This window comes from Phascolarctos cinereus, unplaced genomic scaffold, assembly GCF_003287225.1.
Source record: "Phascolarctos cinereus isolate Bilbo 61053 unplaced genomic scaffold, phaCin_HiC Scaffold_4;HRSCAF=312, whole genome shotgun sequence".
NCBI lineage: Eukaryota > Metazoa > Chordata > Mammalia > Diprotodontia > Phascolarctidae > Phascolarctos > Phascolarctos cinereus.
The window spans coordinates 661,597,095-661,619,196 of NW_027555847.1; the positions used below are offsets into that span (position 1 = coordinate 661,597,095).

Genomic DNA, 22,102 nt, shown 5'->3' on the forward strand with positions numbered 1-22,102 from the left:
GGTCCTCCTTTAGGTTCTTGGGGGAGAGAGGGCTCTTTGTTATAAAGTGAAATAATGTGTTGAAATAAAATTAATATAATATTAATTAAACTATTATTTTATCATGTATTAAAACATGTATTATTCATTAAATATAATGTACAAATAGTAATTGATTAGATAGAAATAGTAAAATTTATTCTTTATTAAGCAAATATTTTATTTATTATTTTAATATACTATTTCTAAAACTAATCAATAAAAACTTGTTTTTAAATAAATGAAATATTCTCCTCACTTACTCCTCAGTCCCACTGCTTCTCTTCTCCATTTGCTTTTCTAATCTGTCCCAAAAAGACTCAGGAGATGCTGAAGTCACTAGTATCACCCTGGTATCACCCTGATGATGCTTGCCTTCCTTCTTCATTCATAGGCAGATTCCAGCAGTCTCTTAGAAAAGCGGCTCTGAGGGGCAGCTAGATGGTGCAGTGGATAGAGCACCAGCCCTGGACTCATGGAAGACCTGAGTTCAAATCTGGTCTTAGACACTAGCTTGTGACCCTATGCAAGTCACTTAACCTCAATTGCCAAAAAGAAAAGAAAAGAAAAGAAAAGCAGCTCTGACCCCCTCTGTTAACAGCCATCAGAATAACCCAAAGGAGCCTGGGCCCACATTCTTAGCCATCACAGTGGCTACATTGTATCAGACACTCATATTTCTATATTTAATTGTATCTTCAATTAGATGCCCTCCAAACACTTGCCCTGAGAGTTTTTGTGTGACTCATCCCAGGCATTAAGACCACCACTGCAGAACCCTTGCACATACAAGAACTCTAGGATTCTATCAGTCTGTGGGACCACAGACACTTTGCCTGTACCAGGAGCGGATAATCTGGTTACAGAGGGTGGTATAGTGGAAAGAGTACCAGCTCTGGGGCCCAGAGCACATGCTGATTCAGCCATTTACTCAGCCTGTGACTTAGAGGCAGTCACTTCGTCTCCCTGACCTTCATCCACCATGAGGGAATAATGGAACTTGCACTAACTACCCCCTGGCACTGCTGTGAGGTTCAAATGGAAGAATCCATGTTATGCCCACTCTATTATGAACACTAGAAATTACAGCTTGGATGATCAGCTGTGAGACTGTGGTCTCCAGGGCTTAAATCTACACTTGATATAAATAAACATGATGTCATAGAAAGAACATTGGCCTTAGATTCAGGAGAACCAGATTGGCCTGGGGTCTAAATTTTTTTAGTTTATGATTCTTTGAAGATCACCTCACCATTATTCAGAGGCAGTGTGGTTGAGTGGATAGAGCAGAGGACTTAGAGTCAGGCAGACCAGAGTTCCACTTCTGATTAAGTCACTTAATAAATGTGAGACCCTAAGCAAGTCACTTCTCTGAGCCTCAGTTTCTTTATCTGTTTGTAAAGTGGGGGGATTAGCCAATGAACCCCAATCCTTAGAACACATTCAGTATCCTCTGCTTGCTGCCAATTCAGGTAGATTATTATGTGTGCTCTAAAGACTGGTCAGTGGCAGACCTGGAGTCAGAAAGACTCATCTTCCTGAGTTCAAATCTGGCCTCAGATACTTACTAGCTGTGTGACCCTGGACAAGTCACTTCACCCTGTTTGCCTCAGTTTCCTCATCTGTAAAGTGAGCTGGAGAAGAAAATGGTAAACTGCTCCAGTATCTCTGCCAAGAAAACTCCAAATGGAGTCAGACATGACTGAAAATGGCTGAACAACAAAAGACTGGTCCCTCAGTGTGGCTCATTGTGAATTGTCCCATCCCTGTGGTCAATCTATGTGGCTATTAAGCATTCTCCAGGGACTGGACCCTCCCTGAATAATCGCCTTATTACATACAAAATGGCAATAATATTTATAGCTCTTACCTCACTGGGTTGTTGTACAGATCAAAAGATGTAATGTAAAGTGCTTAGAAAACCTTTTGGCACCTATACAAAGGCCAGTTATTAGTAGCACTCTTATTGCCAAACCTCATTACCAAAGGAAAGGAATAGATTGAAACAATCATCCTAGTCTTCTGATGTGGCCACCTTAGCAGAGCCACAGTGGCAAAGCTAAAATGGTCCCCTTTCCGACATTGCAGGAAGGCAGCTGAATTACACTATCATTTCCTCTAGCCTATCTCAAGCCCTCTCCTAGAGTTCCCCAAAGTTTAGACCCACCTGATAACGTGCCCAATGATACAGATTCATTTATGGTGTTGCATTCAATCTTCATGGAATCACCTTTGGCCGAGAAGGTGAAGACTAAGTTTTCCCCCAGGCAATCATCTTGGATGACTTTGCTCTCGATCTCTAGAAAGGAAGGGAAGAGCTCATGTTGGATAACATCTCTCAGCAATGCAATCCTCTGAAATGCTCCAATGAATTAAGTTTCCACAGTTCCAAGAAAGAGCCAGACTATAGTGTCTTGGAAAGAGCATAGCATTTGGGGTCAGAAGAACCTGGGTTTCAAATCCTAGCCTTGTCATTTATTGTGTGACCTAGAGTAGCCCATTCATTTAACCTCTCTGTGCCTCAGTTTCCTCTTCTGTAAAATGAAGACAGTTAGATAAGATGGCTTCTAAATGCCCTTACAGCTCTAAAACCTATGATCTTATGACTCAAATTTTCAACAAAAGGAAGGAACTGAAGGGTCAGATGATGTCTGAGAACAGATCCCAGAGGGCTTTGATTCTGAATTCAAGGGAAGAAGAGTCAAAAATAGCAGAGATGAGGGCAGAGGCTGGAGGAAGGCGGCTACAGAAGACTCTCAAACTTAAAGGATGGACCTGTGAGGAGGCAGCATAATGGGAAGAAGCTGGAGCTGAGATAAAAACACTGCAAGTAGATAGAGGCAAGGTCTACCTGCCAGCATGCCTCAAGTCTAGAAATGCTTTAAAACCTAAAGGCAACAGCTTGAAATGCAGGTGGGAGGAAGCCACTTGCTGGCAGCTCTCTGGGGTGGCTATAGGGTCCCTGCTTGCTCAGATCCACAGGGTTGGGAATCATAGAATCCTAGAAACAGAAATGCCACCTCCTTCAAAAAGCCTCCTCTGATCAAGTCCTCCCAGTCAATAATAATCTTTCCCTCTGCAGACTTCAAATAATACCTGATTTTGTGTCTCTTTGATGCAATTCTCATATTATTTTGTACCGTGGTTTGTCTAGGTTTGTTTCATTCACTGTTGAGTCTGATGAGAGCAGAAACCCTGTTTTATATAAACTTTATACTTTCTTCAGAGTCTAGCACAGTGCTCTGCATGTGGTGTGTTGAGTGATTATAGGAAGGAAGGAAGGAAGGAAGGAAGGAAGGAAGGAAGGAAGGAAGGAAGGAAGGAAGGAAGGAAGGAAGGAAGAAAAGAAGGAAGGAAGAGAAGGAGGAAGGAAAGGAGGGAAGAAGGAGGAAGGAAGAAAGAAAGGAAGGAGAGGGAGGGACGGAGGGGTAGAAAGGAGAGGGAGAGGGAAGGAGGAAAGGAGAAAATGAATTCCAGTTTGTCAATGGTAGTGGTTCTTACCTAGATATTCATTTGTCACTGTCTCACTCGTGTTCCCAGAGAAATTGACAAAAGCTGCCAATGTGGCACTCTCCACACTGTGCAGAAAAGCTGTTGCCAGGGTTGAAGTCTTCTCCTTACTCAAGTTGTGCCATGTGGATGTCTCTTCAAGGACAGATGCCAAGTTCTCAGCAGCTTTCTGTCAGAAGAGAAGACTTTTCTCAGTACATGCTTACTGATGTTTATGTTATGAGAGACTCAAGTGTGCACAAGAGTCTACTCAGCAACATCTGAACTTGGCCACTGAGAAAGGCAACAGACCCTTAGGGACAGGGGACGGATACATTCTCCTTATGCTTTCCTCTGCCTCCATTGTAATCCCAAAGGCCAATCTTGGTCAACTTCCAATACAATCTACTACTTCTATGAAAGGGAAAAAGAGGATGAAAAGTGAAAAGGGGAAGTTGGGAAAGAGGGAGGGAGGGAGGGAGGAGAGAGAGAGAGAGAGAGAGAGAGAGAGAGAGAGAGAGAGAGAGAGAGAGAGAGAGAGAGAGAGAGAGAGGAAAGGAAGAGGGGAAGGGAAGAAGAAGAAAAAAGAAGAAAGAAAGAAAAAGAAGAAGAAAGGAGAGAAGAGAAAAGAGAGAGAAAGGAGAGAAAGAGGCAGAAGGAAGAAGAAGAAGAAGAAGAAGAAGAAGAAGAAGAAGAGAAGAAGAAGAAGAAGAAGAAGAAGAAGAAGAAGAAAGGAAGGAAAGAGAGGAGAGGAGAGGCAAGAAGAGGAGAGAAGAAAAGAAAAGGAAAAAGGAAAGGAAAGGAAAGGAAAGGAAAGGAAAGGAAAGGAAAGGAAAGGAAAGGAAAGGAAAGGAAAGGAAAGGAAAGGAAAGGAAAGGAAAGGAAAGGAAAGGAAAGGAAAGGAAAGGAAAGGAAAGGAAAGGAAAGGAAAGGAAAGGAAAGGAAAGGAAAGGGAAGAGGAGTCATCAGTGTGAGACAGAGGCCAGGGTGGGGGGAGGGCCTGAATCCCTTCATAACTTTGAAATAAAGTCCCAGAGCCCTGGCCCCTAACTCACCTCCATCTTGCTCACCTTGAGCTCATAAAATGAAACCATGGTTTAAGCCAAACTCTTAGACCAGACACAGAGTTGTAAATGGTGAAGTGAGCATCCAGGGCTTCCACTCCTCAGAGCAAGTGGTATCAACTAGGGCAGGCAATATGAAATATACCCTCAAAATTCAAGGAGGAATTAATGTGATGACCAAACTTGTAATGACCCAGAGAAAATGTTGCAGAGGTGGGGGACTATGGGTGTGGAATATTCCATATATTGTCAGATAGGGTTGATGCTGAATTGCTTCCCTCACCCTGTTCTTTCTCATTCTTTGTTACAAGGGATTATTCATTAGATAGCAGAGGAGGGATGATATATTTGAAAATGAAGATAATGTAAAAACAAAAGAACCATACAAATATTTAAATCATAATTAAGAAAAATTCAGTTGGGATAGGGGTGGGGAGTAGAATCCACCACTAGTGCCTTAGAGAATAGTATCTTAGACTTGGAGGGATCTCCAAGGTCATCTCGTCCAACTCATGAGTTTGGAGATCACAAAATCTTTTTGCTTCCTCTGAAAAAATGCTGCTTATGGAGAGAGGGAAGGAGAGAAGCTAATGTACCCAAAAAGGAAGGAGGGAAGGGGAAAGAGCACTGAGGAGTCAAATCCAGAAGCACTTGACTTGATTGGGGAGGGGTCTGGATGGGACAGGTTGTGGATTTCTCTGCAGAATGGAGGGAACAAGCTGCAGCTCACAGTTCCTATAGCGTTTGGCCCCTGAAAGTCCTCTTTCTCTACTTCTCTGGCGTCTTCTCAGAGAATCATCTCACCTCACCTAGCACTCTGCTGAAGTAGAGTAAGTGTTAAATGTTTGCACTTCCTACACTTCCAGCCCTGGGGCAAAGTTTTAGTCACCTAACCTTAGTTTCAGCTCTAGCCAGCTGTTACTAAACTTCCTTGTCTATGTCTCAATGAACTCTCACACTGATAACTCCTCTGACTCAACTCTTACCTCTAAAGACACAGTAGTGGTCTTATTCTCACACTTGTCTTCCAGAACACTGAAGATGGAGTCCATTAGCATACAGAAGGAAGCCTATGCCCAAAGGAGGAAAAGTACAAGGTCATGTTAAATTAGAGGTCCCTAGAACTTTGGGACGGGGAGTCCAACCACCCAATCCATTGCATGATGCAACAGAAAGAACCCTGGATTTAGATGCAGAGGTCTTGGATTCAAATCTCAACTGTCCTTCCTTGGAATAGCCCTTGAGAGCCTGAGATCACCTCACTGACATGATGAAGCTTTGGAGAGAGAGGGTAGTAAAGAAAATTTGATACAAACAAGTCAAAGCTGGCTGTCTGATAAAAGCTGGAGTTGTGTCATTTATCAAACATGTAAAACCCACTCCAAACCATTGAAACTGTGTAAATAGGACTCAAAGCAGGAGAACTTGTCCAAATCATAAGCAACAAAGTACATAAACTGCCATGAGGAATTTACATGGTTACTTTTGCAATGGAGGTCATCAGTCCTTCTCCATGGTCCTTGACACTGATACATCACATTGCCAAGAAGTTCAAACAGCTGTTTGTCAAGTAATTCCCCCTTCCATCATACTGCTATTGCATTCCCTCTAAGATTACCTCTCTTTTCTCTCTATATGTCTTACATGTATAGTAGAGTTGTTTCCTTACTGTCTCCCCATTAGAATGTATGCTCCTTGAGGTCAAGGACTATGTTTTTGCCTTTCTTTATATCCTAGAGCTTAGCACAGCTTCTGGCACATGGTAAGTGACCAATAAACCCTTGCTGACTTGACTTGGCTTGCCTATCTTTCAGCGTCTGGCAACCATAGACTGTCAGAGTCCCGCAACCTTTGACCCAAGTATAGCCGCAAGAGTAGGAAAGGCTTCAGGAGATGTCAAGGATGAAAATGTTGCTGAGCTCATGGCAGAGTCATCACTGGCCAGTCCTTTCGTGTATTCTGTGCCTAAGCCCTCAAGCCCTTCTGGCAGAGTCCCACAAACAAGTGTTACCCAAGGACATCCACAGTCCAAAGAAACACAGATCGAAGGCATGGGAAACCACCCAAGTTTCCATATTCCCTATAGCAGGGTCTCTTTGCCATGATGACATCTTACCTAGGTCTTTTGCTCTCCTTCATTCTAAAACACTCAGCTTAACCACTATAATGCAATGTCCCAGGCTAAATACCAGCCCAGGGGTTTGAATTCTTCTTCCTTTTATCTACTGACTGAGGGTGACAGAAAACCTGGTCCCCTCATTATGGCTTTTAGCAGCAACTATTAGTGGATAGAGCACTGAGCCTGAATTCAAATCCAGCCTCAGATGCTTGCTAGCTATGTGACCCCGGGCAAGTCACTTAATCTCTGTTTGCCTTAATCCACTGGAGAAGGAAATGGCAAATCACTCCAGTATCTTTGCCAAGAAAATCTCCCAAACAGTATTGGCATACTATGGTCCATGGAGTCACAAAGAGTGGGATACAACTGAATGACAGAACAAGAGCAGGTTCTCTGGCTCATAGATCTACTGTCCACCTTCCAGAGAAATCCCTCATTTAGAGCCAAGTCCTGCCCTCCCCTCCCCTTCACACCCACTAGGGATTTTGCTTCCAGCTCTACAATAATTCCCTCAAAAGCAACAAAGGGCCCTGAGATCATTTTTTAGGAAACTCATCACTTACCTGTTCCGGGAGCACAGTTGAATTGCTCTGGCAACGCCGCACCTGGTCCTGGTCCACCAAGTCTGATTTGCACCTGACAGGATTCTCTAGGAGGTCCAAAATAAGCATCTTTATGCTTCAGCAAGATGAGGCACAATTATAAGTCCCAAATCATCAGTCAGACCAAGGTACAGCGGAAGTGAGGATGGTCGTGGGTTGAGGGGGAGGAAGGGAGGGGAAAGAGAGGAATTGCATAAGCCTCACTGTGTGGCTAGACACCCCATTGTCTCAGGAGAGAACCTGGCATGTAAATCTCCCTACCCACACTTCTCAGCCAACCCATCAAGCCTGTGTTCTATACTAGTATTGTGGGAGGAATATTATAATTGAATCCCAGAGGGTTCCAAATTTCCAACCAGCTTTTCATTTCCCACCAGCTGCTTGGCTTGCTTTCAACTCCATGAATATCATGCCCCTGTGCCAGGTACCCTCTGGAACACCCCCTTCCCCACACACACACTTTTCAGCATCTTTTTTGAAAATTGTCTTCCCCAATTAGATTGTAAGTTCCACGAAGGCAGGGACTTTCTTTTTTTTAGCTGTATCCCCAGTGCTTAACACAGTGCCTGGGCACAAAGTAGGTGCTTAATAAATGTTTATTGGCTATTGATTCATGCTAATGCTTATATCACCTACTTCACTCGGTCATTTTAATTTAAGTAGTTTGTAAACCCAGAGTTGCTATAAGTGGACTACAATCATGGTCTTCCGCTCTGCTTCCATCCCTCCAGACTAAAGAGTGTTCAGGGTCTAAATTCTCTGCCCGTCTTTGCTGACCAGCTCAGATAGACTTTGCAGGAATCCCTTCACTCACTTTTGCACTGTGTTCCTTGGCCTCGGAATCTCACTTCTGAAGTGCTTGACTTATATCCATATTTGCAGGTGCAGAAATAGTTTCCTGGTATGTTGATACAAGTGGCATGTATTGGGCAAGCTGTGGCATCCATACATTCATCTACATCTGGGGATTGAAGAAGAAAATGCAGTCAAGTTCCACAAATTGACCATTGCAACCAAATGCCATTGGAACCCCAAACCAAAGACAACCCCATGTGCCCTGGTCACCCTTACCGCCACCTCAAGGGCTAAAGAGTGGGAGGATAGTCCAGTCATGTCCTTGTTCCTATCTGCCCTCTACAGAGAGTCAAAAAACATCTCATTCTCCTAGCTGTTTAGAGTCAAAGGAACTTCTTTAAGGGACTAAATGATAGAAAGGTTGGTGAATGATAGCTGCCTGGAGAACGTACAGAGTGTGACTGTGTCCAAGGCACAAGCTGCTTTTCTTATCTCTTCTCTTACCCCCGCCCCACCAGCCTGCTTCCCTGCCCTAGGTTCTATAGGTTACCGCGCTCTTTCTTCAGTAAGAATCCTAGTTGTGACTAGTCAGAACCTTCATCAGGTCACTTCTCCTCTTTGAGGATCAGTTTGCTCATCTACAAAATGGGATCAATAACATTTGGATCACTTACCACATGGTAGGGGATAGGGGGTGGGGAGGACACAAAGACCAAGGGCTTGAACTCATGATTTCCACAGTGTGGGAAATTCCCTCCACAAGTGCAAATTGTTGACTCATCGGTAACATGTAGGTGTACTGTCTCTTCACAGTCTTTTTCACAAGGAGCAGTTAATGATGAAAAGGTCAGAAAATCTTTTTTTTAACAAAAGAAGAAATTTATATTGATCATCAAGTGATATGAGATATTGTCATTGTTACAGGTGATATTTTTGATGCCTATGCCTAATATAAGTAAAACAATCCTTTTTTTAATATATACTGGGAACATGTGCATAAAGAATCACAGCTTTCAGATGGCTTTTGCACAATTTTGGAGAGAAATTTGTCTGTAGTATAGATGTGAGGACTAGGATCTCTGTGTCAACAAGGTAGAATGATGTCTCATTTGTATGAAAACAGTTTTAAAGAGGCAGAGAAAGAACATATATTTAAAAACTAGAGAGATACGAGTGAAAATAAACACAGCTTCAAGGGCACCAATGAGATGGAAGATCATGCTGAGGACTTTAGATGACAAAGCATGATGGTATGACAACTAACTTGAATACATATTTTATGACTAAAATGTGAGAAATCGTATAAGTATTCGGGGACTACTTGGTCCCCTAGAGAGGAAAGCTGTGTTCTGATTGGTCAGTTCAGCTTCCGGGTAAGTGAATAATGTTTTGCTGTTTTCTGGCTTAAAGAGAACTATTTACATTCTAAAATCCCTTATAAGGACGATGATTAACTGAAAAAGTTTATGTAGGGCTGTGTTTCGAGTAGAGAAGAGCAGATTTTCCAGCTCAAGAGTGGTAAGGATTAAAAGTGAAACAGTATCCTAAGAAACCATTTCGTGTGGTGCAGAAGTTCTTGAGGGGACTATAGCATTGGAGTCTCTAGTCCCAAGATGTGAGGTATGCCACACACACAAGTTTTCTTCCATCATGTTCTTCTCTGGAACAGGGTGTTCTGGGTTTACATATGTATTGTGATGTATTTCATCATTTATTCGTTTGTTTTAATTTAGGATCAATGCTATTAATTTAACCTCATTGTTAAGTAAATGTTTATGTTAAAGATATAAAATTATTTAATGTGAGTAGCTCATGGTGTACCTATTGTATGGGTGCATTGCCTTGTAAGTGACAAGTCTTATAGTTAAAAAAATACATCTGATGGGGGGGCTCAAGAGCTGGAGAGATAAGTAAGAGGCATACATTACCTTCACCAGGATTACCTTTATGACACTGAGAAAGTTTAAATGCAAAAATATGGTGATTTTTGGAAATGCAGACCTGCATTGGGATTGGATTGAGTCAATTCCAGACAGAAGTGAGGGGGTCTCACACACCTAGATGAGAGGTATGAGACTACTACACAGGGCGGGTTTTAAATATGCCCAGTATAGTAAGTAGACTCCACTATTACATTATCTGCATTACATATAAATTATATGTAATTTTATTTTTATTTAATTTTATTATGTTGCATATAATTTTAGAGAGTTTCCTGGGATACTGAGAGATTAAATGACTTTGCTATTGATCGCACATCTAGTATTAGAAATACAGCTTGAACCCAGGTCTTCTTGACTCTAAGGCCAGACTTCTATCTACTAAGCTTTCATACTGCCTTAATCCATTATCATTCTGTTTATTGTGCAGCTAATCACATTAATTAACAACCTTATTCATGAACCCAGAGATGTAAATAGAAACAACCTCAGCTACCACCTCAGGTCTATTACATTGACAAAATCATTAAAAGCAATGAAATTCAGTGCTAGTGGAGAAACAAGTATAACTCATTCATTACTGGTGACTCTGCAAATTAATTTTTTTAAAGTTTTGCAGAGGAATCTGGAATTATGCAGTAAAAGTTTCAAAAATAGTTCAATTCCTTGGCCCAATCAAAAATTCCATTGGTGGGAATATACACTGAAAATGTTATCCCCCCCCCAAAAAAATAAATAAGAACAACCATCTGTTTAAAGATTTTCCATAACAACAATACGTGAAAAGAAAAATTAAAAAACCCTGGAAGCAATCCAAATGTCTAATAGGGAAATAGTTCAATAAATTGTAGTATATTAATGTAACGGAATTCTATAATGCAATTAAAAGGGATAAGTATGAAGACACCAAAGAATCTAGATAGAGCTTAATGAAATAATGCCAAGAAAAAAATCAAAAAGAACTAAAAGAATTGAGTACATACTAACTATGATCATACGGTAAAAAAAGGAAATGAAAATGAATGAACAAGTGAATCGTGATCAGGACTTAGATGGAGCAACTAGAATAATGTCAATATACTTTAGGCAGTGAAAATAATTCATTTAAATGTAAACAGTATTAAACAAAATTTTGTATTAATTTTATTTTGATTTGTATTGATGCTCAAGTGAAACTGGTAGGTAAAGTAGAGAAAGCCCACCCCCGGGTCAGGAAGACCTGGGGTCAATCCCAACCTGGGCAAACACTGTGTGAGGGCTCTAGGCTTCACTTCTCAGTGTCCCAGACAATCCTCTCAATCAGAGGTGTCAAATTCACAGCCTGCAACACTCTAGAACGTGGCCGAACCACATTAAAATGTACTTGGGAAATAATGAACAGAATAAAGAAAAATACAATGAAGCATAGATAACAGTACAGTCTTAAACAAAGTTACTATGCAGTCACAGGGATCCTTATGTAAGGATTGGTGATTCTCACTTCTATTTGACTTAGAGACCACTGCTCCAAACTGGTAAGCTCCCACACAGGTGCCAATCTACACTGGTTAAAGGAGTTTCTCTGATGGGAAGAATTCTCTATATCAAGGAAAGCACAGGACAGATTTTTTTTTTAATGTTTAATGTTAAGTATCTAATGAGGGGGAAGGAGATGGGAATCTGTACCTATGCTTTGATTGGTAAGTGGAATTCCCAGAGAGGAAACTTCCTCTAATGATAATTAGCAATTGCTCCATAGTCTTAGAAAATTGCCGAGGGCACATGTCCAGGATTCACACAGCCAATGTGTAGCAGAAGCAGGACTTGACTCCAGGCTCTCTTAATTCCCAAGGAATCTCAATCCATTACACCACATTGCCTCTCATAAAGCATTTTTAGTGTGAATTTAAAATAATAATTAGCATTAAAATAGTCATTGATATAAACATTATGATGACAATTTGGGCATACAAATTGAAACTGCTCATCCCATTTTCTCTGCCTAGCATGCCCTCTCTCTCCTCTCCCTCCTGTCTATCCAATTCCTAGCCATTCTTCAGTAATAGCTTTAATTTACAAAGCACTTTATGTACATGAACTGAGCATGGCCTTGTGGAAAGAGCCCTGGATAGGAAATCAAAGGATCTGGGTTCAAATCCTAACTCTACTATTATCTGTGTGATCTTGGGCAAATTGCAAATCACATGCAGTACTGTAGTTTCTTCATGGGGGGGGGAAAGGAAGTATAGGATCAGATGACTACTAAAATCTCTTGCTATTCTAAAATGATGATCCTATAATCATTTATTCCTACCTGTGAGGTAGATAGCACATCTATTATTATCTCCATGTTGAAGTTCAGAGAGAAGTGGTGCATCCAAAGTTACGCAGGTAGTAAGCACCAGAGATGGAGCTATATACCCCATATATTCTGACTACATCTTAGGCTCAATCCATGCCACCACAGCTGCCCTCTCTCTGAGGTCCCCTCAAGTCTCATCTTCTCCAAATGACCACCTTCAGCCACTGAGATTTCCCTACCTCCCCTGACTGTCCATGCCACACATTGGCATATACTTTTCCTGGAACATCTTTAGGATTTTTTTTGGGTAGTATTATTTAACTCATTTCACATTACCTAGTTTCTCATGCATAAGATGTCACTAACCTGCATTTTTTTATGTCATGGACATATATACCCTTCCTTTCCTAAAGTCCTTCTCTAGTGACTTTCCCAGGCATGGAGGTCACTCTTAGCTTTGCAAAGGCTGAACCAATAGATCACAAGTTTTGGTACATCCTGCCAACCAGGGAAGATGTTCATATGGATTTGGCAGGTTGCTGGGGATTATCTAGTTAAGTGCAGGGAGAATTATCACCAGGCAATTGACTAGCAGGTAATAGACTGGGCAGAGGGAGGTCCATAGCAATTCATGAAGGTATCTATTAAGTCAGTGGTATCAAACTCAAATGAAAACAGAGGCCAATAAGAATCCCTGTAGTCTACATGTTGACTTAGTTTTTAAATGTAATGTTTTCTGTGTTTTAGTGTATTTTTATTTATTTTGTTGAATATTTCCCAATTACATTTTTTTTAGGCAATTGGGGTTAAGTGACTTGCCCAGGGTCACACAGCTAGTAAGCGTCACGTGTTTGGTCTGAGGCTGGATGTGAACTCAGGTCCTCCTGACTTCAGGTTTGGTGCTCTATCCACTGCGCCACCTAGCTGACCCCCAATTACATTTTAATCTGGTTATGACTATACTATAGCCCAACCATGTAATGATTGACATCTCTATATCATGGCACCTGCATTGGTGGTATCATCCTAGCATGGTGGATTTGTAGCTGGTAAGTACCTTAGAAATAGCCTATGCCAACCCCTTCATTTTACATGCAGGTGTTCTGGAGGCAGCTTGGACTAGCTAACCAGAGCTAATTGTTCAATTTTCAGTGCAAATGCTACAAATTAGGGATTGACTAATTATTTTGTTGATTATCTAGACTTAAGAAAGTGTTAGAGAATGTGTTAATCATACAATTTAAGATTAAAGTGTGCCATGCCTACATTTTTTTTGGAGAGCCAATTGTTAAATAGTTACCAGTGTACCCCTGAAAATATAGAATGTATCTGTTGGGATATAATCCTGGAAATTAGGGGGACAGTGTTTGCACTAATTAGTGTGACTTCTTTCAGTCCATTTTGATGCCAGCATAACTTGGATTGGTTGTGTTATAAATGCAATCAAAAGCATAAAGAAAGGCACAAGAGCAGGGCAGAAAAACTGCAGTAGATGGAGCAGAAAGAAGTAGCAGCCAGGGCTACAACACAGCCAGGATTGTGCCCAACTGCTGGTTGGGGTTATATTTCTGGCAGTCAAGCAGCATCCATGAGGGTGAGTGGAGAGTTAACCTTTGCGATATTTAAGGAATGCTAAAAAGGGAATTAATTGTTGAATCAATTTTACCACTTCTGAAAGTAGAGAGAAAAATATATACCCAGACCTTTCTAGTCAAATGAATCAGCAGTTTTGGTGGAGGGAGGCAGTGATGAGGAAATTTGAAATTCAGTCTCTTTCTGCATCACCTGCTTCCGCCCACAGGCCAACATAATCCCCAAACCTTGAAGTATTCACTTTCTTAATGAACATCCTTCCAAGCATATTATAGAAAATGTATCTTGTTTTTCCAATTAGTCTAAAGACAAAGACCATCTCCCACGTTTGCTTATATACTTTCACGGGGCCTATCACAGAGGAGGCACTCAGGCAATAAAACATTTTTTTAAATGAATGAAAAAATGAACCCAAGAAAACTCCAAGATAGATTATTTCTTAGTGTCCTTGGTACCTTCACATTGAGAGTTCCTAGAGGTGAAGCCAGTACTGCAGGTACAGTCATAACTCCCTGGGGTGTTCCGACAGGTGTAATGCTGAGGGCAGGCTGTTTCACTGAGACACTCATTGATATCTGCAGAGCAGAGAGGGATGTTTTCAGTAAATCACAAAACACACGAGCCCAAGTGAGACAATCTTAGACACAAGATCAAGTCACCCGTGGCACCGGGGGAATTACCTGCACATTGGAAGGGTCCTGTCCTACCAGGAATCCAAAAATTTCCACGGGGAGAAGAGAATCCAGATAAACAGCTGCAAACATATCTTCCAATGGTGTTGGTGCAGTTGGTATTGAGACCACAAGGATTGGGACTCTGGGAACATTCATCCACATCTAGGTAGAAGGTGAATTGGGTCAAAACAGTTCCCCAGACCAAGGCTGCCAATGAGCTTATTGTTGTGAATGGGAATCAAAGCATTTTGCTGTTCAATCATTTCAGTCATACCTGACTATTTGTGGTCCCATTTGAGGTTAAAGATACTAGAGTGGTGTGCCATTTCCTTTTTCAGCTCATTTTCCAGATGAGGAGATTGAGGCCCAATATTACACAGATAGTAAGTGACAGAGCAGGGATTAGAATTCAGAACAGCTGGGTGTAGTGGTTCAGACCTATTGTCCCAGATGCCAGGGAGGTTGAGCCTAGTGGTCTTGAGCTCAGGAGTTCTGAGCTGCAGTGGGCTAAGCAGATAAGAGTGTCCACACTAAATCCAGCACCAGCAAGTTGAGTCCCCAGGAATAGGGATCACCAGGTTGACTAAGGAGGTGCAAACTAGACCAGGTGAGGAAATGAAGCATGTCAAAGTTCCTGGGCCAATCAGTAGTAAGGTTGAATCCATGAGTGGCCCCTGAACTTGCAGACTGGGTAAGATAGAGAAACCCAGTCTTTTTTTTCTAATGAGATTAAATTTTAAAAATTAAGAAGCAAAAGAATTAAAGACCCCTGACTCCAAATCCACCCTTTTTCCTCATGTCCCAGGCTGCCTCTCAAGATGTTCACTGCCATGAAGGCCCATAGCTTTCATAACCCCAGTGATACAATCTGACTGCCAATCATGGAACATCCCAATCTTAGAGCAGTTCACATTACAAGTTACCCAAAAGGCAATGGAAAAATGCATGGTGTGTAAAAAGAGATGAGCCAATCATGGCACAAGAAGGGGGGTAAAGGATGGGCAGTTCAAGTACTTCATGGGTATCTGAAAAATAAAAGTTAAAACCTAGAGGAATTCTCTATTACACTGAGTCTTCTGTGGAGAATTCATAGGATGCCATAAATAAAAGTCACCTGGTATGTGAAGGCATGAAAGGGATGTGATCCACACAGCAAACTGAGAGAGAGAGGAAGCTAACCAACCATCTAAATAGAGCCAGGTTCAAATTCTTTCCTTCCCAGACCTTATTTCATTAAAACTAGACTTCCATTTTACAGGAATCCCACTCCAGCCCTACTCACCTTGGCACTCAATTCTGTGGAGACCTTTAACCTGGCTTTTCTTAGTCCTCATTACAAAACCCTGTTTGCAGGTACATGTGTAGTTTCCTGGGGTGTTGATACATTTTGAATATGGTGGGCACACTGTGGAATCTACACACTCATCTTCATCTGGAATGTAGAGAGAAGAATTATGCAGATCACAGCTGAGGTAGGAGTGATACAATGTAATCCCACAGTCAGTCAGTCAATAAATATTTATTAAATGCCTGTTATGTGCCAGGCACTGTGCTAAACACTAGGTATACTAAAAGAGGCAAAAGATACTCCTTTCACAGAGAAATTCCATTTAAAGTTACTATATACATTATAAAATATTTGGGAGTCCATCTGCCAAGACAAATGCAGAAACTCTATGGACACAATTACAAAATACTTTTCACACAAATAAAGTCAGATCTAAACAATTGGAAATATACCAGTTGCTCATGGGTAGACCAAGCTAATATGATAAAAATGATAATTCTGCCTAAATCAATTTATTTATTTAGTGCCATACCAATCAAACTACCAAAAAATTATCTTATAAAGCTAGAAAAAAATAACAAAATTCAATGGGGAAGAACAAAAGGTCTATAATAGCAAGGGAATTAATGAAAAGAAATGCAAAGGAAGGCAGCCTAGCTATACTAAATCTCAAATTGTGTTATAAAGCACCAATAATCGAAACTACTTGGTACTGGCTAAGAAATAGGTTAGGGGGGCAGCTAGGTGGTGCAGTGGATAGAACACCAGCCCTGGTGTCAGGAGGACCTCAGTTCAAATCCGACCTCAAACACATAACACTTACTAGCTGTGTGACCCTGGGCATGTCACTTAACCCATTGCCTAGCGTCAAAAAAAAAAAATAGGTTAGGCATGCAAGACACAATAGTCGATGCCTATAGTAATCTACTGTTTGATAAATCCAAAGACTTCAGCTTCTGGGATAAGAACTTACTATTTGACAAAAACTGCTGGGAAAACTGGAAAAGAGTATAGCAGGAACTAGGCATAGACCAACATCTTACACTCTATACCAAGATAGTATAGTCAAAATGGGTACATGATTTATATATAAAGGATGATACTATAAGCAAACTGGGAGAGCAAGGAATAGTTTACCTGTCAGATCTATGGAGAAGTGAAGAATTTATGACCAAACAAGAGATAGAGAACATTATGAAATCCAAAATGGATGACTTTACATTAAATTAAAAAGGGTTTGAACAAACAAAGCCAATGCAACCAAGGTCAGAATGGAAGCAGAAAGCTGGGAAACAATTTTTGGAGCCAGTGTCTCTGATAAAGACCTCATTTCTAAAATATATGGAGAACTGAGTGAAATTTATAAGAATACAGGTCATTCCCCAATTGATAAATTGTCAAAAGATATGAAGAGACAGTTTTCATATGAAGAAATTAAAGCTATCTATAGTCATATGAAAAAATGCTCTAAATCATTAGTGATTTGAGAAATGCAAATCAAAACAACTCTGAGGTACTGCATCACACCTATCAAATTGGCTAACATGAAAAAACAGGAAAAATGATAAATGTTAGAGAAGATGTGGTGAAATTGAAATAACAATGTATTGTTGGTGGAGTTGTGAATTGATCCAACCACTCTGGAGGGCAATTTGGAATTATACCCAAAGGGCTATAAAACTGTGCACACCCTTTAATGCAGCAATAGCATTTCTAGGTCTGTATCCTAAAAAAGATCATTAAAATGGGGGAAAGGACCCATATGTGCAAAAATATTTATAGCAGTTCTCTTTGTGGTGGCAAAGAATTGGAAATTGAGAGGATGCCCATCAATTGGGGAATGGCTGAACAAGTTGTGGTATATGAATGTAATGGAATACTATTGTGCTATAAGAAATGATGAACAGGAAAACTTCAGAAAAACCTGGAAAGACTTATATGAACGATGCTGAGTGAAGTGAGCAGAACGAGGAGAATGTTGCACACAGTAACAGCCACATTGTGTGATGACTTCCATAGACTTGGTTCTTCTCAGCAATGCAAGGATCTAAGACAACTCCAAAAGACTCATGATGGAAAATGCTATCCACATTCAGAGAAAGAACTCTGGAGTCTGAATGCAGATGGAAGCATGCTGTTTGCTCTCTTTTTTGCTGTTGTTGTTGTTTTGTTTTGTTTCTTCTTTCTCGTGCTTCCTCCCATTGGTCCTAATTCTTCTTTACAATATGACTAATGTGAAAATATGTTTAATATGAATATATATGTACGGCCTATATCAGATTGCATGCCATCTTGGGAAGGGAGGGGGAGAAAATTTAAAGCTCAAAAACTTATGGAAGTGAATGTTGAAAACTAAAAACAAATAAATAAATTTTTAAAAGATATTCTCTTCATACAAGGAATTCACAATCTAATTGGGGAGATAACATGCAAACAAATATGGACAAACCAGCTATATACAGTATAAGTAGGAAACAATTCAAAGAAGAAAGTCACTAAAATTTAGGAGGATTGGGGAAGGCTTCCTGTACAAGGTGGGATTTTATCTGGGACTTGAAGGAAGCCAGGAGGCAGAGATGAGGAGAGAGAGCATTCCAGGCATGGGGGAGAGTCAGTGAAAATGCTTTGAGCCTAGAGATGGAGTGTCTTCTGCTAGGAAAAGCAAGGAAGGTAGTATCATTGGCTCAAAGAATATGTGCAGAGAGGGTGTAAGGAGTAAGAAAACTGGAAGTGGGGAGGAGATTATGAAGGACTTTGAAAGCCAAACTGAGTGTGTTGTATTTGGAGGTGAAATGGAGACATTGGAGTTTATTGAGTTGGAAAGGAGACGTGTATTTTAGGTAGATCCCTTTGACAATCGAGTGGAGCTTTGTGAATAGGGCTTTGTGGCAGGGAGACCATCCAGAATTCTGAGACTTACTAGGTAGGGAACATAAGGAATGAGCCCAGATGAACAAAGCCATTTCCAAAACATAAAGGAAATGGGTGTGAATGGTCCTGGACACCAGGGGAATGGTGGGACCACACCTACCAGGATGCTTGGCTGCAAAGTGGTGGTTGCAATGTGTTCTCCAAGTTCTGGATTTTAGCAGTCCCTTCACCTACTTAAGACTTTTTTTAAACTATAAATTCACAAATCTAATTAAACTGCCTATTTAACCATGAATTTGTGGTCTGAGTGATTGTTAGTTGCCGAGATTTAGAAGAGGGTTCCCAAAGGATGGGAGCCAATGATTGACAAGTAACCATAAAGAGAAAGTCTGGGATGTGCTCGTCTGATCCACCAAACACCTCAAGCCTGAAGTAATCTATTGGAACTCCCCATGTCAAGGCAGCACTGGCTTATTATATCTTTGGATATATCCTATTACAGGTGAGAAATGGTAGGACATCTGTTACATATGAATATGTATACTGGAAGGAATAAGGAAATAAGGACACTGAGGCTAAAAGTGTTAACCATTTATTGTATGAATGGTATGAAATCACACAGGTTATAAGTAGCAGTGCCAGGATCCCAATACAGGTCCTCTGATTCCAAATCCAGTGCTCTAGCCACCTCATCATTCCGCCTCAGCACCCAACCATTGGTATTCTTAATACCACAGGCAGCTGAGACTTCCGCTTCCGGGAGCCAAGATGGTGGAGTGAAAAGGCAGTTGCTCTCACTCTCCCCTATCAACCTCTGAAAACCAGAAAATATCACCACAGAAAAAAAACCCTGGAACACTGAACTAGAAGAAAAAAGGAGCAGCAGTGCAGCAGCCCAGCAAACGGTCTCCCAGTGCCTCAGCAAAAATAAGGGAGGCAGAACTACAAGGGGCCCCAGGCAGACAAGTACCCTGTGGCATTCATCTGAAAGGAGGTGAAGAAAACAACCTAAAGGCTTCCTAAAGCCCCAGCCTTCCTGATTCCAACCCAACACCAGGTGAGCTGTAGGAGCCCTGAAGCCTCCAACTGTGAAGAAATCCTGAAGCCCAGGTGGTAAGCAGGCAAACACCAACACCTGGACCTCGAGTGCCTCAGTGGGGGGGGAACCGGTGGAAACCAGCTCAGAAAACCACCAGGAGCCTCGCACTCACAAAGGAATCTCCCAGTGCATTAGCAGAAAGAGGGAGACAACACTGCAGGGGCCCCAGGCAGATAAACACCCTGCAGCACCCATCTAAAAGGAGCTGAAGAAAGCTAAAGGAAAGGAAAAGCAGGCAACCTAGAATTGCCTGAAAGTTCCAGCCTTGCTGATTCCAGCCCAACAGAGGTAAGCTGCCAGAAACCTACAGCCTCCAATTGCCAGCATAAGAGGCCCCAGCACACAAAGCCAGTGACCAAGACCTAGGCTCCCAACACAAGAAGCTTGGGTCAGTACCCTCTGTTCCCCAGCAGGAGAGCTCAATCTCTTTAAAGGCCAGGGAATAAAGAAACACCATGAGTAAAAAGAAAGTACCATAGATTCATATTATGAGAAGAGTGAAGATCAAGACAGAAATTCTGAAGAGGACAACATTGTCAACAAACCCACATCTGCAACAACAAAAGGGAATATGAACTGGTCTGAAGCCCAAAAAGCCTTCTTAGAAGAGCTCAAGAAGGATTTTAATAGTCAAATGAGAGAGGTAGAAGAGTCCTTCAAAAATACAATTGGCCAATTGGAAAAAAAATACACTGAAGAAAACAAGTCCCTAAAAAACACAATTGGCCATTGAAGAAGGAAGTACAAAAACTAACAGAAGAAAACAATCTGTTAAAAACTAGAATTGGACAAATGGAAACTAATGTCTCTATGAGAGAGCAAGAATCAGTCAAACAGAAACAAAAAAATGAAAAAATAGATGAAAATGTAAAATACCTCATCAGTAAAACAACCGACCTGGAAAATCGACTCAGGAGAGACAATTTAAAAATTATTGGACTACCTGAAAATCATGATGAAAAAAAGAGCCTGGACAGTATCTTTCAGGAAATCATAAAGGAAAACTGCCCAGAAGTCCTAGAACCAGAAGGGAAAATAACCATAGAAAGAATCCACGATCACCACCTGAAAGAGATCCCAAATTGACAACGCCAAGGAATATAATAGCAAAATTCCAAAATTACCAGATGAAAGAGAAGGTGCTGCAAGCAGCCAGAAAGAAACAATTTAAATATCATGGAACCACAGTCAGGATTACACAGGACCTTGCAGCTTCTACATTAAAAGACCACAGGGCATGGAACATGATATTCCATAAGGCAAAGGAGCTTGGAATGCAGCCAAGGATCAATTACCCAGCAAAAATGAGCATCATTTTTCAAGGGAGGAGGTGGATATTCAATGAAATAGGAGACTTCCAAACTTTCCTGATAAAAAGACCAGAGCTCAACAAAAAATTTGATCTTCAAGTACAGGACTCAAGAAGGACTTAAAAAGGTAAATGGGACAGAAGATACAATATGTTGTTAATAAGGGGGGGCTGTTTAAACCCCTACAAGGGAATATGACTTGCAACCCTTGAGAACTGTATTGTTATTACACCTTGTTAAAGGAGTATACATAAAGAGGGTGGATATTAGTTGACTTTGATGTAATGATAAAAAAAAATCTAATCAAGTGGGTTAAATGGATCCAAATAAGTGGATCAATCTGATCTTAGAAAATGTACTGAGAAAGGAGGAGGCAGACAAGGGTAAATTACATTACAGGAAAAGACACAAAATCCTATTACAGCAGAGAGGGAAGGGGGGGAGCATTGTTTGAACCTTACTCTCATCAGATTTGGCTCAAGAAGGGCATAATATAATCAGTTAGGTATAGAAATCTAACTTGCCCTATAGGCAGTAGGAGGGAAAAGGGGAAAGAAAAGGGAGGGGGAAAGAAAAGGGGGGAAAGAAGAGGGAAAGCAGTAAGACTAAAGGGAAGAAAAGGGAAAGGGATAATAAAAGGGGGAGGGACTGAAGGAGGCGGTGGTCAAAAGCAAAAACTAGTGAAGGAGAAAAGGAAAAGGAGAAGAAAAGCATAATGGGGGGTGGAGACACAGATAGTAATCATAACTGTGAATGTGAATGGGATGAACTCTCCCATAAAACGGAAATGGATTGCAGAATGGATTAAAAACCATAATCCTACAATATGTTGTTTACAGGAAACACATTTGAAAAAGAGTGACACATACAGGGTAAAGGTAAAAGGCTGGAGCAGAATATATTATGCTCAGCTGAAGTGCAGGGGTAGCAATCCTGATCTCAGACAAAGCAAAAGCAAA

The 22,102-nt window shown here is 41.0% G+C and overlaps 1 protein-coding gene across 1 annotated transcript in view; it reads right to left on the reverse strand.

Annotated features, from left to right (window-relative positions):
- ADGRE1 (adhesion G protein-coupled receptor E1) overlaps positions 1-22,102 on the reverse strand; it is a 126,009-nt gene that overhangs the window by 23,515 nt on the left and 80,392 nt on the right. Inside the window, 8 exon segments of the mRNA XM_020971240.2 lie at positions 2,186-2,317; positions 3,520-3,697; positions 5,558-5,641; positions 7,254-7,339; positions 8,107-8,253; positions 14,357-14,476; positions 14,582-14,737; positions 15,858-16,007. Coding sequence (XP_020826899.1) covers positions 2,186-2,317; positions 3,520-3,697; positions 5,558-5,641; positions 7,254-7,339; positions 8,107-8,253; positions 14,357-14,476; positions 14,582-14,737; positions 15,858-16,007 — 1,053 coding nt within the window.